The sequence below is a fragment of the Diuraphis noxia genome, unplaced genomic scaffold, assembly GCF_037042655.1.
Source record: "Diuraphis noxia isolate RWA-SAM2 unplaced genomic scaffold, SU_Dnox_SAM2 contig0002, whole genome shotgun sequence".
NCBI lineage: Eukaryota > Metazoa > Arthropoda > Insecta > Hemiptera > Aphididae > Diuraphis > Diuraphis noxia.
The window spans coordinates 33,881,798-33,899,150 of record NW_028301712.1 but is presented as its reverse complement, the minus strand read 5'-3'; the positions used below and the strand labels follow the sequence as shown (position 1 = coordinate 33,899,150).

The window sequence follows — 17,353 nt, the reverse complement described above, 5'->3', positions numbered from 1 at the left end:
AAAATTACTATTATTTATTATAACAATAGATAACTGAAAATATGGAAGTATGAGTGAAAAAAATCATGAAGGAACTCCAACTCAAATTGCTGACCTTGGAGTGAAATCCCTATAGGGATATACCTTACTATATAGTAAAACTATATATTATGGAGAGACCATCGAACTTGACGACTTCGAAAGCATACAGCATAAGGTATCACATTGTTTCACAGTCGTGGCAAAGCCGAAATGTCAACTTGCCAGACTGCCACCAGCTAAAGATGTCGCTAAGTAATGTGACTTTGAAAGAACTTAAGAAGATTCAGCCAAAATAAATTCAACAGCCGATAATTTATTTTTGGCAATATAACTAATATAAGATGATTTAATATGATGATAATATAGATTATAGGTAATAAATTACCTACTATGAGTAATAATATAGTAACATAATACATTAATTAATAATAATAATCAATTCATACTGTAAATGAATGATGATAAATAATTACTATAAATGGCTATCTTGTCGTATGCGCTCTACCGGCGACATTACGACTGCAGTATGCGCTCTACCGTTTGATTGCACTCTACCGTTTTTACCACTCTAATAAGTAATATAAATAATAATTATTTTTATTACACCATACATACATACACAAGTAATAGGTACAAGTATTAATTTTATATACAGATTAGTCGAACTATAGGAAAATTTGGAAACCGTATTTTTAGATTTATTTTATTCCGACAGACATTTTAGATAATTTTGAAGATAATAATATTTTCTAGGCCTGCACGGATTACGATTACAATTTATAGATTGAAAAATAAAATTATTATATAAATTAAATCATAATGTAAAAAATAATAATATACACGCAAACCATATAGTCAATAAAAGAAGTAAAAAAAAAAAAAATAAATAATTAACGTATGAGTCAAGTGTTATTATACCATATCAAATGTTGTAAACAATTATAAATTATGATGCATTGTATAAAATGCTATAAAATATTTATAAAAGACCGTTAGTCATCGTCTCGTCTTTTTTTGAAAAATAATCAGAAAAATAAAATAAAATAAATATAATGATTATAGGTAGTTAAAAAACTTGTGCCATGTCTCTCAGAAACGCGTCAATTTGCCAATCTTGTTCAAACTTCTCCACCACGTTTCAATGAGGTACCTGTAATAGTTATTACTTATTATATTTATTTATGTAATTTATTATATTATACCTTGGAAGTAATTCTGGAATTGTACCACACATTACAATTTTAAGCCTCAATGGGCGCCTCAAACTTTCTATTCTTTGAGTAGGTACCTGAGCTTACAAATATCAGGAAATACACCTTCAGACAATGATTTATTATAAATGAGAAATAGTGGAAAACACAAAACAGACCTAAGGTTGTAAATAAAAAAACCTGAGAGCCCACCTGGACCGACCGATTTTGTAAGATGTATATCTCAATGTGACTACTATGAAATTTCTATGAGACATATTTTGCACACAGGGGTTAGGTTAGGTTATTATGTGTTATGTCTGTGGTTTTTGATAATGAGTAAAAATAGCAGTGATAATGTGATTTAATACGCTATAAGAATGAAGCGTGACAAAACAAATTTTTTTATTTTTTTTTCATAGGAATAAGAATATATTTGTAATTCTTATTAATTCTCCTAACGGGATTGATTATTGTCAAATGTCAACATCTCATTCAGTTTCAAATCATATTGAGTTATGTAATAATATAATAATGAACGTCATTTGTTTTTTAATATGACATAGTAGGTAACACTAATTAGTTACCTGCACCTTACAAGAATCAATGAGAATCCTATTTACCCGTGTGTCGCGAGTGTTACTTTTGTGCTGGGTAAATATTTTTGCATTTCAACTTTCAAGTAGGTATATTGTATGTTAACCTATAACCATATAGTATATACATAGTATTAATATATAATCTAAGATACCTGTCATACTCTATGGCAAAAATGTTTAAAAAAATATTATAGTTGTTGTTTTTATTGCACACCGTTGTAGTTCATTGTATATATACCTACTTATATATAGTGTACACAGTAATTATTGTAAACCGAGATATTTTATAAGCTAATAATTATTATTATTATGGTTTCTCATTGTCATCCAAGAATATTTTGTAGATTCTAGTATTTTCTTTAGATTAGTGGGTTTCAGCGTTCAGAGTTTATGAAAAGGTTGTATTATGATTTTTGTCAATTAATATGTTTTGTAAGTTATGTTAGTAGTTACTACTTACTCTTACTTAGGGCCAGTTGTACCATCTCTGATTAAGCGTAATCGAAGTTTAACCGTAGACGGTACAACTGGCCCTTACTAGTAACTATATAGTCATCTAGCTGTTATATAATCTATGTCATTATTATGCCTAAGGTGACCAGATATAAAAATCCAAAAAAAGTACATTTTAAAACTTAGGTCCTCCTCTATCATAATTAACCAATGTGTGTACTTTTCTACTCATTTTTCCCATACCATAGCTATTAGCGGCCATAGGTCATCTCCATTTATATAATTTGTTTTTTTATCTAATTACTCTATTATGCTTTTCCTATAATCAACAATTAAAACTTATTATTTGAAATTATGTCTACTCATTTTGTGTGTGTCTAAGATGATAATACTTTAAATTTAAGATTTTTTAAGTAAACTTAAACTAAAGTATAAATTATTTTAAAGGTAAAAATACCAAGTGTAAAATTATCTTCAGTTATGTTAGTTATTTGGTTATGTCCATTGTTGTAACGTTTATATTTTTAAAAAAAAGAGTACAATTTCATGTACTTTAAACTATTGTCAAGGACACTAGGACACACATCAAAAGAAGAGTACTGACCTGCGAAAAAGAGTACGTCTGGTCATCATAATTATGCCGATGCCCAATTTGATATTATTATTTAGGTTCCTAGGTAACAATAAAAATGAAACTTAACGATTCGCTAAATAAATTTACCATAATATATCATGATCTAAGTTATAAGTAACATAAGATTCATAAGCTCATTATTTTCCAATGACAATATGGGTGTTCCATTATGCACTTATTTCATACATCAATACTTCTCAAAAAGCCTAGTTTTATTTTTTAATTATGTGTTTTTTATAGAAGTTATTAGTATTGATATATATTAAACTATGAGATTTAGGGTACATTGTATAATTTCATTCAAAAGAATAAAATATAAACTTTTATGCAAACACTCCTTTAAGTTCTTACATTTTTTTTTATTATCTATTATTATGTATTATGAAGATTATTGTTTTCTATCTATCATCATAGTCAACATATAACTTTAAATATGCTTAGCTGAATTTGACTAACTTAAGCAATTAACAATCACAGTACATCTAAGTGCTAATAAGCACTATTAATATGTTTCATGTCTAAACATAGCTTAGTTATAATACTGGCTACTTTTTTTATGGAACATAATTCATAATATTAGTGGAAAAATAAAATAATGCTGGTTTAATGGTGTTCAAGACTTTTTCATAATAGGTATATTAAATACACTTTCAGTATATTTACAATAACATATAATACATGGCAATAATAATAATTAACTGATCGAACATAAAATAACAAAAATACTGTACTTTTGGCTCTGATTAGCTGATTGAGCTATCATTCTGTGTAAAAATTGATTATGTAAACATATTTCTTTGTTTGTGTTTTAATTCAAAATAGAAAATAATAATGGCACAGTAATATATCAATGATAGTGACATACTTAGAAATGGATATATCTCCACAGTCTGCACAATTTTATTGTTTCACATTAGTAAAAAAAATAAACAATCAGTAATGTGAGAATTATCAGCATTTTATCGATAGAGTCATAATTTATAACTATTAACTATTTTTTCCTTGATTATTTATTAGTCAATATTAACAATGTTGTAAAATAAAAATTATGTTATTGCTTTTAAATTGCTCTTAATCAATTTTTTTTAATTTTTTTTAGTTTATGGTCATAGTTAATGGTTATATGAATTTTGGTTGATATTTTTCAGATATTAACCACAAGGGCCTATATCCGATATATTAGAATACATTTTTTTATGCTATAGCTTTGATTAAACAATATATATATATTTTTTTTTGTTTATAATTAAGTAATTGGCCAAACCATAAGCAACTTAATATTTTCATTGCTCTTATTTAATGCTTGATAATATTAAATAAATACATATTTTCATGATTTTAAAAATTTTGATTTTATATTTGTTGCCATAAATGAGTTATGAGAATAAGTGATTGCAGTAGTTGATGTGGCAATTTGTCTTGCAAGTCTATCTGCTATATCATTACCTTCAATCTCATTATGACTAGGAATCCAAATTAAATGTATTACATTTCCTTTTAATTGGTGTGCATGTATTAAGCACAGTATACTGTTAACTACATCAGATGCTGTATTTATGTTTTGAATACATGATATAGTACTTAATGAATCACTAAGAATTATATAATTTTTGAAATTTTCTGCTAACGCATAATCAAGTGCTCTCAATATAGCTACTGCTTCAGCTTCACATGACGTATAATCAGATGATAGCTTATATGTGTATGTATCCTTACTAGATACAATGGCAATGCCAACATTATTTTGAATTTTCGATGCATCTGTATATATTCTAAAACTTTTAGGATAATTTTTTAATAATTTATTGAGACGAGCTTTATAAGTTGCTTGAGAGGTTGATCCTTTTGGTAGTTTGGTTAAACTAGTATCTATATTTGTTAAATTTGAAGGAATATTGGTTGTTGTATTATTTGTATAAAATGTTGATTGAGGTGTTAAATCAAACGTTATATCCATTAACGACGGTATTGATGTTGTACATTGATATTGTTGAAAAGAATTTAAATGTTGATTGTAATATATATTAGTATTCTGAGTTAAATTTAATTGTTGCAGAGAGTTAATAAATATATTTCTGGATTTAGAATATTGCTCTATTTTAAATTCATTATTGTACATTGTTTTTGCACAATTAGGTATAGCAGATGTATCACCGATTATCTTGAACCTCATGAATGGATCTACAGCTCTTATTATTAGATTACACATTTCGTTAATCTTTAAGAATGTTGAATAATAAAATAAATTATCCATGAGAAAAGTGGCGCTTGAAATTTCTATGGCTAATTTGATTTCATTCCAAATTAGTTCGGCTAAACTAAATATTTTGGAACCAATAAATGACGAATTATGATGCTAAAACAAATAATTCCAACAATGTTAAAATAGTAATACTAATGTAAATAACCAGTAAATTATTGAGACTAATTTTTTGTTGTACAGTCTTAATAAACAAAATGTATATAATATATTTCTATTCTAGACATTTTTCAGTGATAATTATTGTTATGGGCCATAGACCTTCTACTCGATAGACCGATCATCCGAAAACAAATATATTATCATAGAACAATATTATGATAGTCGCATGCCGACAGGGTCTGGTGATGCTGCCCGTTTGATAAATATATATATACATATAAATTTAACATATTCAGAGTAACTCAGTTATCGGAAGTGCCACCTATCTAGACACAATGGAAACATGAAGAGAGCTGGTCTGTTAGTAAAAGGTCTGTTATGTTATGGACTGATTTAATAACATTAATAATTTGAATAAATGTTTATCATCTATATTAAGTATTTTAATATTTTCTACTAACAACAATTGCTAACAAATCTCTGGGATAACATTTGGCACCTGCAAGATGCTACTTAACTGTAATAAGTAAATGTGACGGTATGGAATGTTGGAATAATCCAGAAGGGTTTCAAAACCTAGTGGTGCTATCCCTAATGTGAATATTTTTAAAGAGAGAGGTAACCTAGAATATGTTTTTAAGAGAAGTAAATTACTAGATGATAACAATGGTAATTAGTTGCAGAAATATGGTATTTAATATAAATTTTTTTTCGTTTTAATTTAAAAATATATTTATTACGTTTAAGATCATTCATCATTCAGTTTAACTTAACTGTCTTAACTTATAATAATAAGTAATAATGTGAAGAAAAAAAACTTACCATAACAAGATCACTAGCAGAAAATGTTGGCTCTCCGATTAGTGCTAAAAACTGTTCAACACCAGCTCTAAAATTATTTGTGAATAATATTGTATGTGAACAAATTTGAGCCATAATTTTCCGATTGTCTTTTTCATTATGTTTTGGAAGTAAATTATTAAGAAAAGGAATGGCATCTTCACCATTTTTACGGTTTTTTGTATCTTTTTTAAAATTTGAATCTGTATTAATTCCATCCTAATTATTTGAAAATAAAACAAAACAAATAATTAATTATTAAAATTAATTAATGGTTTTTATAAAATATTAATCTTAAATTTTCTTGGACACTTTTTGTTCAAAAATAAATAAATTTCACACATTGTCAAACATTTTAGTTCTACACTTATATTTTATTGTACATGTTTAATATTATTATGTATTAACTTTAATGATACAAAAACTAGAAAATCCCATTTTTTAAATTGAAGGTAGGTACCTAATGTATTTTAAATAACAACCAATGGTTTTCAAAAAATTAAAATTATAATTGGAACTAAATTTATATTTTTATATAATAAGACCAGTGTCTGATCTGACAATCAGAGATGCCCATTCAAACTTGATATGACTGGTGGATATTTAGTTTAATGATTTTTTTTTTTTACTAACTAATGTTAATCTCAATTGTCTTTAAGTATTAATTAGGTCGTGTGGCAATTTTCGTTTGAGGCGGCGGATTGGGTTATCTATGAGTGAGAGAGAGGAAAGGTTAGGATGATTAATAGTATTTTAATGAAATTTCTTGAAGTGGTTTGACGCTATTTTGGAGACAGTTGGAATCTTTAGGTCATCATGAAGAGTGCGATTGCTGACATACCAGGGAGAATTATTTAAGAGTCGGAGATTGATGGATTGAAAACCTTGGAATTTATTTATGTTAGAGTTTTTAGAGGTTCCCCAAATTTGTATGCCAAGGTCATTGCAGGTCAAATGATTTGTTTATATATGAGAAGTTAATTATTTGGAGATAGATTAGATCGGAGGAGCTGTCTGAATTTAAGATTGAGGGAAGATCTTTTGTTTTTTATATAAGTTGCCAAGTTAGTATTTTTTCTAGGTGAAGTCCAAGGTATTTTACCGAGTTTTGTGTTTGAATTATTTAGTTATTTAGTTTTATTGGTTGACTGTTTTTAAGACCAAGGGTAAATATAATGAACATTGATTTTTATTCCCCATTAATGGAACCAGTATTGTAGAATTACTAGATGTTTTTGGAGGTGATTTGTGGCAGCTTGTAGAAATTTGTTAGAAGACAGAATAGCGGTATCGTCGGCAAAAGTGAGTTAGATTGTAGAGCTAGATGTAGCTAGATGAGTAGAATCATCTGAGTGTGGTATGTCGGAGGTAAAAATATTATATAGCGTAGGAGCAAGAATGCTACCTTAGGGAACCCCAGCATTTATTGGGTGAGTTGACGAAAGTTCGTTTTCACAGCAAACTTGGAATGATCTGTTTAAGAGAAAGGATTTTATTGTAAGAAAACGAGTTTTGTATAGCAGATCCTTTTGCCAGACCCGATCAAACACTTCAGCCACATCTAGAAATAAGGCATTGCAGTGTGTTTGTTTTCTAAGGTAAATGTGATATTATCAACGATTCAGTGTACTTGGTGCAGGGCAGAATGGTTGTTTCTAAAACCAAAATTGGGTATCGGGAATTGTTTTTTTCTCCTTATAATTTGGTTAATATCTTTTTAAGGAGAATTTTTTCAAGGATTCTTTTTAGGTAGGGAAGGAGACTAAATGGACGGTAGGAAGAAGGGAGATCAGGGGCTTTACCTGACTTATGGATTAATATTATGATTGATTTTTTTCCTGTAGACGGGATATATGACAGGTGCATGATGGAGTTAAATATGTGTGATAGGTGTATGATGGCTTTTTTTTAAAGGCGTTTGATGATTCTATTAGTTATTAAATCATGACCAGGAGATTTTTTGTTGGCAATATTTTTTATAATATACTGAATTTCAGAGCGAGAGGTATGTTTTGTAGGTAGAGACATAGGGAGGGTTTGAAATAAAGATGATTTGACATGGGTTGAGTGGTCTGAATCAAGTATGTCTGGGTGGGGAGTAAATCTAGATTCTAGGTCAGAGGCAAATAAATTAGCTTTCTTAATGTGCGAAATTGCTAAAGTATTGTCAGGGTAACGTAGAGGAGGAGAAATATTTTTTTGTTTAAGTAAATATTTTGTAACTTTCCATAAAGAATTGTTAGTTGTTGAAAGGGAATTAATATAATTTTGATAATTGCCCGATTTAAATTTTCGAAGTGTATTTTTAAGAACAGAGGCAAGGTAATTGTAAGTTTTTTTATCACTAGGTAGGTGCGATCTCTGCCATCTAGAGCGGGCGTGACGTTTGGAGATAATTAGTTGGTAGATATGTTGGGGAAGTTGGGAAGTGGATTTTTGTATAGTTGAATTAAGTGCAGCTTTTTGAATATTTTATGTAAAAGATAGAATAGCCGAGTGTATGTCCAGGGTTGTTATCAGAGGTATATTAAGCGTGATTTTATTTTCTAATAAGGCCTGAAAGTTGGACCATATGCTATTCCCTGAAGTAAGAGTAGGATAAGATTTAGTTTTGACTGAGGAGTCATTTAGTATTAGAATGATAGGTGAGTTATCTGAGGAAAGGTGAGCTGAGTTATTAATGGTAGCGAATAAGTGATTTGGCAGAGTAGAAATAAAGAAGTCGAGAATGTCAGATTGTCTGTTGTGATGTGAGGGTCAGTAAGTTGGGTATTGTGGTGAAATAATTTTCATAGCTTTATTTACAATGAGGTTGTTCAGTGCACGACCCCTAATGTTAGTTGTTTTAAAATCCCTTGGTGGATGTTTAGAGTTAAAATCACCGCCGCCGGCAATGAAGTTATTGCCAAAGGACGAAAAGTATTTGTTGTCTATAAGTCAGCTGCATTTATTTTTGAACGGGGTGGGTAGTAAATAGATGAGATGGTAGTTGGAATATTATTTAGAGTTAATCTTATGTTTGTGGCTTGGAAGCTATCAGTTTAGTAAGGAGGAAGGGAAGTATGTTTTGTGTTATTTTTAATTAGTATTGCAGAGCCTACATGTGCAGTTCCATTAGGATGACTTTATTGGTATAATGTATACCCAGAAATGTTACAATGTGAATTTTTGGTTAAATGGGCTTGCTTATGAGGAGTAAGTGTATAGGATTTTTACTTATATATGCTTCAAGTTCTAGTTTTTAATGGATAAGTCCATTAGTGTTCCAAAGGATTGATATTGGATGATGAATGTTATGTGATCTATGTGTCATTAGATTTTATGAGTATGCTTATGAAAGTGGTTAAAAGCAAGATTAAGGGATTTATTAAGGACTTGTCATCGAGGAAGGAAGACAGTTTAATTGAAATTAGATCTGGGTCGGAAGGGAATAGAGGAGTAATTGTTTGAGTTTGTTGTCTGGACATAAGACTAAGGTATTTGAGAATTTAGATTTGTGTTTGAAGTAGTGTCCCGTTTTACATCGTTTATGGGGTACATTTTTACGGTTATCATAAGTTTTTTTTTGATTGAAGCGACGATTAAAATTTTGATATTACAGCCATAAAAAAAAATTTCATGAAAACAGAATGTAAAATATGTGATTAGTTATATTTAATATTAATTCTGCCTCGTTATTTAAGTTTACTAATAATATCCAATACTATTTACCAAATAATGTATGTAGCATTTTTAACTTCAGTATAAAAGTATAGCAGAAAACTATTAGTCATTTTGACATTTTATTTAACTAAAAAATATAGTTATGCAAAATTAGAAAAAATAGTACATTGGAATGTAAGCATGATTAAAATTAAATGCACATTGCACAATTGTTATTACAATGTTAAGTGTTGACTGCCACAATAACAAAAAATGCTTATAATAAATAATTGAGTTTAATATTTGATATTATTATTATTAAATTACATAGATTAAGAAAGAACAAATCATTTTTTCCTTCTTTAGAAATTATTTAATATAAATAATATCTGTTTAAAAATCAAAATAATAGACAGTTTTTTTAAAATTGTCAAAACATACAACTTCTATGATACAAGATATGCATTTTTGATTTTCAAATTCTATAATATTGATCTGCTATAAATTGAGAGCATAGTATAAAATAATATATAACTTTTGAGCCCTAGCTATTACAGTAACATACTATAATGTGGTATGGTAATTAGCAAACAAAAGTAACACACAGAACCAGATATCATACGACAATTCAATGTAATGAGCCTAACAATGTTTATTGTAGTCTGGAACACTATATCTATATACATTATCTGGTAGACAGTATTGGATATTTTTTATAAATTAAACTTAAACATTAAACCAGAATAAATATAATAAACATATATAATATGATATAAATATAATAAATAATATATTTAACAATCTTTTCATACTTATTATTCATATGGTTTAATGTGACTGCCTGCAAATACTGCATGGAGACACCCGACACCATTGGTACATTTTTATATCATCAAGTATCAAAACCAAGCATAAAATAAAAGTGTTTTTTTTTTGTGTGTCTGTCATCACGTTTTGGGGCAGTAAAAGTGCTTCGATTTTTGACTTCAGAAAGTGAATCTAGTTGGTACTTTGGGGGGTCAAAAGTAAAAAATTCTTAATACTTTTCTAAACAATCGAGAAAAACAAACTTAAAATTAAGGGAAAAACGGGAAATTTTACGCACAATCAGTTTTCGACAAAATTGATTTTGGTTTTTCATGTAACTTTAAAACAAATGACCATAGATCCATGAAATTTTCACCGAATGTTTGTATAAGTATATTCTATCCACCATTAAATTTACAAAAATGTTCGACTTAAGTTGAACTATTAAAAGGTATTTGCAATTTTCAATCATTATTAGTTTTTTTTTTAAATTAATATCGATAAAAATTTATTTGTTGGGTAGAAAAGCTTGAAAATTTAATACAAGGCTCTTAACATATTGTTACAATAGCAGTTGAAAAATAAAATAAATTCATAGTCACAATTTTTTTTATAAGCATTCAAAGTTTGAATTATGACAAAATTCAAAAAAATCACAAAAATTCACAAATTATTTTAAGCTAGAAATTCATATAAAATTTTATTTTTAAATCTAAGATTTGAAAACTTAATACAAGATTCCTTACAAGTTTGTCAATCTTTATCACAAAAAAAAATGTCAACCGGATATTCAAATTAAATTTTTGTGAGCATTTGAAATTTAAATTTTTACAACATGGGATTTTCACTAGATATTTCACATTTAGTGATTTTCTTATTTTGGTGTAGCTCTAAAACAAATGACCGCAGATACTTGAAGTTTTGACTGAATGTTTATATAGGCATTTTCTATATTTGATAAAATTTTCAAAATATTTAGATTTGTTTTGAGCTGTTTACTGACATTTTAATTTTTCAACTTTTTTAGTTTTTTTTTTCTATAAATATAGGAAATGGTATCCAGGTATCCCCATGTAATTTTAGTCTTACACACATGTAACATACCAAATATATTGTTTATATTCTCCTCAACAATCCAATATATAAGGCTGTTCTAATATTAACCTAACCGTGATTTTCTGTCTTTGTTTTAAAACAGACTCAACATACTTGATGATCATCTCAAATCTGTTTTTAGAACTCTTATAGCTTCATAAGGTAAATTGGTACTTTTGACATATAACATGACTAAAATCATATGCCCAGGGTGTGATAGACAAAGACAGAAAATCACAGAATCAAATCCCCTTGACTATTAACAGTCTGTAGTAAAAATTTGTTAAATATATTTTCTATGTTATGTCTGTATAAGATAGTAACAGTACATACTGTTAAGAAATTCTCTTAAGAAGATGCCTCACCCACATTTGTTACATTTGTTGTCTCAGTCTTAGAAACGCATAAAATAGCAACTCTATCTAACAAATTCTCATGAAACTTGATGGTAAGAACATTATCTGTTTTTTTTTTACAATAATTCAGTTTTTTAAGTGAGTTATGCGTGTGTAATAAATTGTAAAATAAAAGTGCTCATAAATGAATTATAGTATTTGAACTTCCAATAAAACACAGATAGTGTAATTACCATCAAGTTTCATGATAGGTTTGTTCATTGCATATTTTAACATACAAAGTACGGGGCACTAGTGATATATTAATGCTACCCACTGGTGGGTGATCGTGCCACACTGCCACTGACTAATACATTCTCATAACGACCAATAGGTACCAATGTCAATTATTATGTATATAATATATGTATAAAGAACATAAAACTATTTTAAGCTTTCGACTCTTGTATAGTTTATCCCATACTATATAATAAACAATAATAATATTTTATTGGATGTAGAACATGTCACGTGCTCACAACTATTTTGTCGGAATTGTTTATATTATATACCTATTGATAATATAAATTATACGAATAGATATAGTTGTGCTGATGTAGTACGAAAATAGAACACGTAATTTTAACGATGCTATCAATTTCATAGAAAGTCGTCGATCGTCACCGTAAATTGAAGGTTGGGTGGGAATAAGGTGCTATATTACAACATTTCTAATTTTCTACATATTTTGAATTTTCGTCCTGTACTCCTGATGAAAAACAGGCGAGGCGACCATACACTGTATAGGTAAATTTTATACTACTTTTATACAATTGTTTAGAAGTATTCATATTTCATAGCATTGTTCTGTGATTGAAATATCAAATACTTATACTCGTCCAGGGCGGAATTGGATAGTCGCGGCCCTTCGAGAAATATTTTTCAATCGGTCCGTAATTTGCTATAAAAGCCCATATTGGACGAATTTTAGTGTTAATAAATAGTAATGATCTTATCCTGTTTGTTGACTGTATACCTAATGTATACTATTATAATATAGCTGTCATTAAAATGCTAAGTTTCTGGAATCTAAAGAGAGAAGAAGGAAACTACCTGACCCAGAGCTATACCAGAATCAAGAATTTATACAAAAATTTTTTTCCATAGATTCAAACATATAATTTTAAATTTTAACACGTATTTTTTTAAATACAGATACTGATAGAAATGTATATACTCTGTTCTACTTATTTTATCAAAGTTTTATTATTGAAAAATCGGTAATTTTGATATAATAATAATATCTCAAATTCTCAATAAATAAACCTATATACAACTTGTAGATGTATTTTTCAGTAGAGTACAGTTAATAAACCTATATCAAAATTGTTGAGATAGGAGAGTTGATTTTCTTTCTATGTTTCTCTGGTAGACAATTTTATTGAAGTGCCACCCAGTGAAAATTACTTAAAATAATGCTCTGAGTTTGTTTTTTCTAATTTTTAAGTTAACGGAATAAGACATAAACTGCTGAGCATAAATGTGCTATGTTACACATTTGTAAGACTGAGACAACAATTAATGCAAGTGTCGCGTTTTCTTATATCAAGTGGGTTAATTTTTACAGTGAAATTCTCAAATTTTTATCACCTAAAATTTCACACTTAACTTTTCTGATAAATAACCCATTCCTCTTAAAAACAAAATAAAATCTTACGATAAATTCTGAATCATCTGTTTTAAAAACAGGTAATCCATTTTGTGCCACTTGAAATTCATCGACCAACAATTCATTTAAAGAAGTTAATACTAGTAAATTAATAGAATAAGTATTTTTTCCATCAGAAGAATTAATAGATTGTTGAACTGCTAAGTTAACTTCATTTTCTGTAGGACACAATGCGTTTTTCTGTAACATCAGTCTCTCAGTTGAATATAACTCGTGTGTATACACAAATTGTCTTTGTGCAATCAACGCCAACGAATAAATATGAAACCAATGAGAAGTTTTAGAATCCAATTCACATGCTTCTTTAGCATACTTTGATGCATTTTTAAAACATTCAAGACTTTTCCCATATTCAACTAATATAGCAGCTCTTATAGCATACACAGCAGCTTTGGATTTATTATCCATGTTGTCAAATGGAACGATTTCTTTAAGTAACTAAAAATAAATGTAAAATTTAAAAAAATCACTTTAAAAGAGCAAATGCGATTATTATTATTTCATCTCATGTTGGCATATTAGCAAGTTTTTTTTCCAATTTGTTATGAATATATATCATTCTACATTTTTTATATAGCTATTTTGTCAATGTTAAAAATTAAACAATTAGGTAATTATAAAAATGCAATATTATATGGACATTTTGTATTATAATAAATGTAAATAACTAGTAAATCAAATCAGTTTTTTTTATAAAATAAAACTGATAAAAATTTTATGAATTCATTAAGTTTAAAAGTGGCAGTATTAATAGTTTCATCTAAACTATTTTATAATTTCTGTAACCAGTATAAAAACAAATTGTCACCTGAGTACCTCACCATTGGCGACCAATCAATTATTGTGTTTTACTGAATATTTTTTTTTATTTTACTACTTACATTTAAAAAATAACAATTTACCCATTTAAATCCTCCAGTTTCATTTGCAGCAAATAGCATATGAATAAAATTTGCCACTTTTATGTGTTTTAACGCGGACTTAATAGACAAGTAAAATTCATCAGTACCATTATCCAACTTTTCAAGCCAATTACCAACTTCCAAGATTTTTGTTTCGCTTTCATTTGGTTTACCAGTTTGAAATAATTCATAGCTAATGATTAAATTACCAATGAATCTAAAGAATAGAAGATACTTATCAAAAATTAAATAATACTTTGTCAAACATGGCTAAATGTATTATTAAACTAGGAACAATATTTTTTCTTTTGATTTACATACAAATATAATTAAATAAATTTATAGAACAAATTATTAAATATAAAATAATATTGAAGTTCAATTCATATAATTAGTAAGAAAATGTTAAATTAAAAATATTCATCATTTATTTGTCTTATCAACATGTTTTAATTATTGCCTTATAATGTACCTACTTACTAAAGAACTTAATATATTCAAGCCAATTAAATATTATTATTGAATAACAAGCTATTATTTTTAAAGTTTTTTTTATGTTATAGGTTGTTAGTACATTTTAACAATTATAGTACCTACCAAACTTTAAAAATGTTCAGTCACTAATTACATAAGACTTTTTAATGTGTTATTTGTATGTAATTGTTAGATATAATATGGACTTATATTACCTATAGGGCTATAGCTGTGTAGGTGTCTCTATACTCTATATCTATAGAAACATTAAAATTAATTAGTTACAATTTATCATCTAAAACAACACTACCTTCTTAAGCATTAAGATACTTTATAGTCTATACTTATTCATAACCTACCAAGATAAATATTGTAAGTACCTACTTAAAAATGGTAATGATTGACAATTGTTGACAATTACTGTACATTAGTAGATTAGACAAATTAATTTCTGAAACATATTTACCTTACAAATGTAAATTCTGATACCGAAATGTCTAAATTGTAATAACCATATTTGTTTTTAATATGTGTAATAACATCTTGTGTCTTTTGCGATTTTAAATTCCATGTGAATAAACAATGCAAAGATTTTATTTGGTTCGATAATTGTATTTCATTGGTATATTCAACAGGTATTTGTTGTTTTTTTTCAACACCAACCAAGTCAGAAGAAATTGATAAATGTTTAGTACTAATGTCCAAAGGTACTACATTAGAAACGACTATATTTTCAATAGAATCATCATCTTTGATTTCATTCAATAATTTAAGAACATCAATATTTTGACTATTATGTTCAATAGTATTTAGTTTTGATTCACTGTTATTTTCATTTTGTTTATTAGATATAGCTACAAGCGATTTAAACATTGAAGAAAACATTTTCGATCTAGTAAAAAGAAAGTGAAAACAATTTAAAACAATTTAAAACTTAGGTATATGATGGAATAAAAATCTGCTTACGTGGTTTTTTTTTTGTTTTGCTTTCCTCTTGCTACCAGAATTTCAACAGACTTTCGATTGAATGGTATGATGAATTGATGAGTTTATGACGGTCGACTGGGTTTTACATCGTAAACGCAGAAAACCGTCCGTCGAATACATTAAAATTTTGTAGGGAAACCCCTGACGACAGCGAATTGCAAGATCATAAGAACACGGTATCCAGTCGACCATTAAAATTTAATTTATTCGGTTAAAACTTAAAAATTATTGAGTATTATAAATATTAACATATCTACTGAATTACTGCGCAGTTACGGCCATATACAGGTCATATCTCTCGAGAAATTGAACTGATGTTGTCTACTTGTCTACGATCTACGTCAGTAATAGTCGTGCTCATTCGCACGGAACACCGGACTCCCACTTTACACTTACAAGTGGCAGTCTACTACTGCGGTGCAAACTGCAAACTGCAAATGGCAAAATAGCAAATAATATATTATATTATATTTTTTGTCATTTATTCTTGTTTTAAACCGGTTTATGGCTTATTGCACTGCTGCCATAATCCTAATCCCAAAGATATTCGCTATTAGCAATAAATTAGGTAATTTACTAATTTAGACATTTATGGCATTCAAGTATTCAACTTCTATTGTCGTGTTCCTCTTATCTAATAGATACCTAACGAGTTGTATATTCCAGGTGACCATTGATACATACATGTATATGTACACATATATTTATATATTATTTACGTAGATAACAACCTAACTAATCACACCACGATTTATAATAATATTATTATTATACCTGTTATAATAAATGATAATGGAAAAAGACCGTAACCTACTGCAAGTCTGTTGTATAGTACCTATATTAGTATTACTAATTGTATTTAGAAATATACTATAGAGTATAGAACTTTAGACTATGGAAAATAGTTATAGGTATGGTAAGTGCGTCTCCAGGGTGGCAATACAGAGCACTTGCCCCCCCCCCTAGAATTTTAAATTTGTTTTCCAAAGCATTATCTATAACGCGCCAATTGAGTTAACATAGATTATTTTAAAAATGTAAGTATTAAACGCATAAAAAAATCTTCATATATTTTTTCAATTAATTTTACCCCTCCCCCTCCTTATCTAGAAAATTTCTGGGGATACCCATTGTTGTAAACACAATTTCATAGGCACAATTTCAAAAAAAAAAAATAAGGTTACTGAAGCTATGTAATTTCTAAAAAATGTATAATTATGTGGTACGAATATTGAATAACATTGTTTTATTCACTATACTCCGATAGGCTACAGAGTGATCCA

General features: G+C 28.1%; 2 protein-coding genes across 5 annotated transcripts in view; one reads left to right on the top strand and one right to left on the bottom strand.

Annotated features, from left to right (window-relative positions):
- LOC149058366 (uncharacterized) overlaps positions 1-17,353 on the top strand; it is a 476,835-nt gene that overhangs the window by 69,705 nt on the left and 389,777 nt on the right. The gene's annotated exons all lie outside the window — the stretch shown is intronic.
- Positions 3,500-16,661, bottom strand: LOC107165576 (uncharacterized). Of its 2 annotated transcripts, XM_089221011.1 has the most exons (6): positions 16,050-16,657; positions 15,550-15,975; positions 14,610-14,826; positions 13,696-14,145; positions 6,082-6,318; positions 3,500-5,253 (listed from the first exon to the last, which is right to left on the bottom strand). In XM_089221011.1, exons 2-6 carry the CDS (start codon positions 15,966-15,968, stop codon positions 4,228-4,230), a joined length of 2,349 nt encoding a protein of 782 aa, XP_089077137.1. In that variant the 5' UTR covers positions 15,969-15,975; positions 16,050-16,657; the 3' UTR covers positions 3,500-4,227. The 2 variants fall into 2 exon arrangements, with proteins under 2 accessions (XP_089077137.1, XP_089077138.1); XM_089221012.1 differs by lacking the exon at positions 13,696-14,145 and having other exon boundaries at positions 16,050-16,661.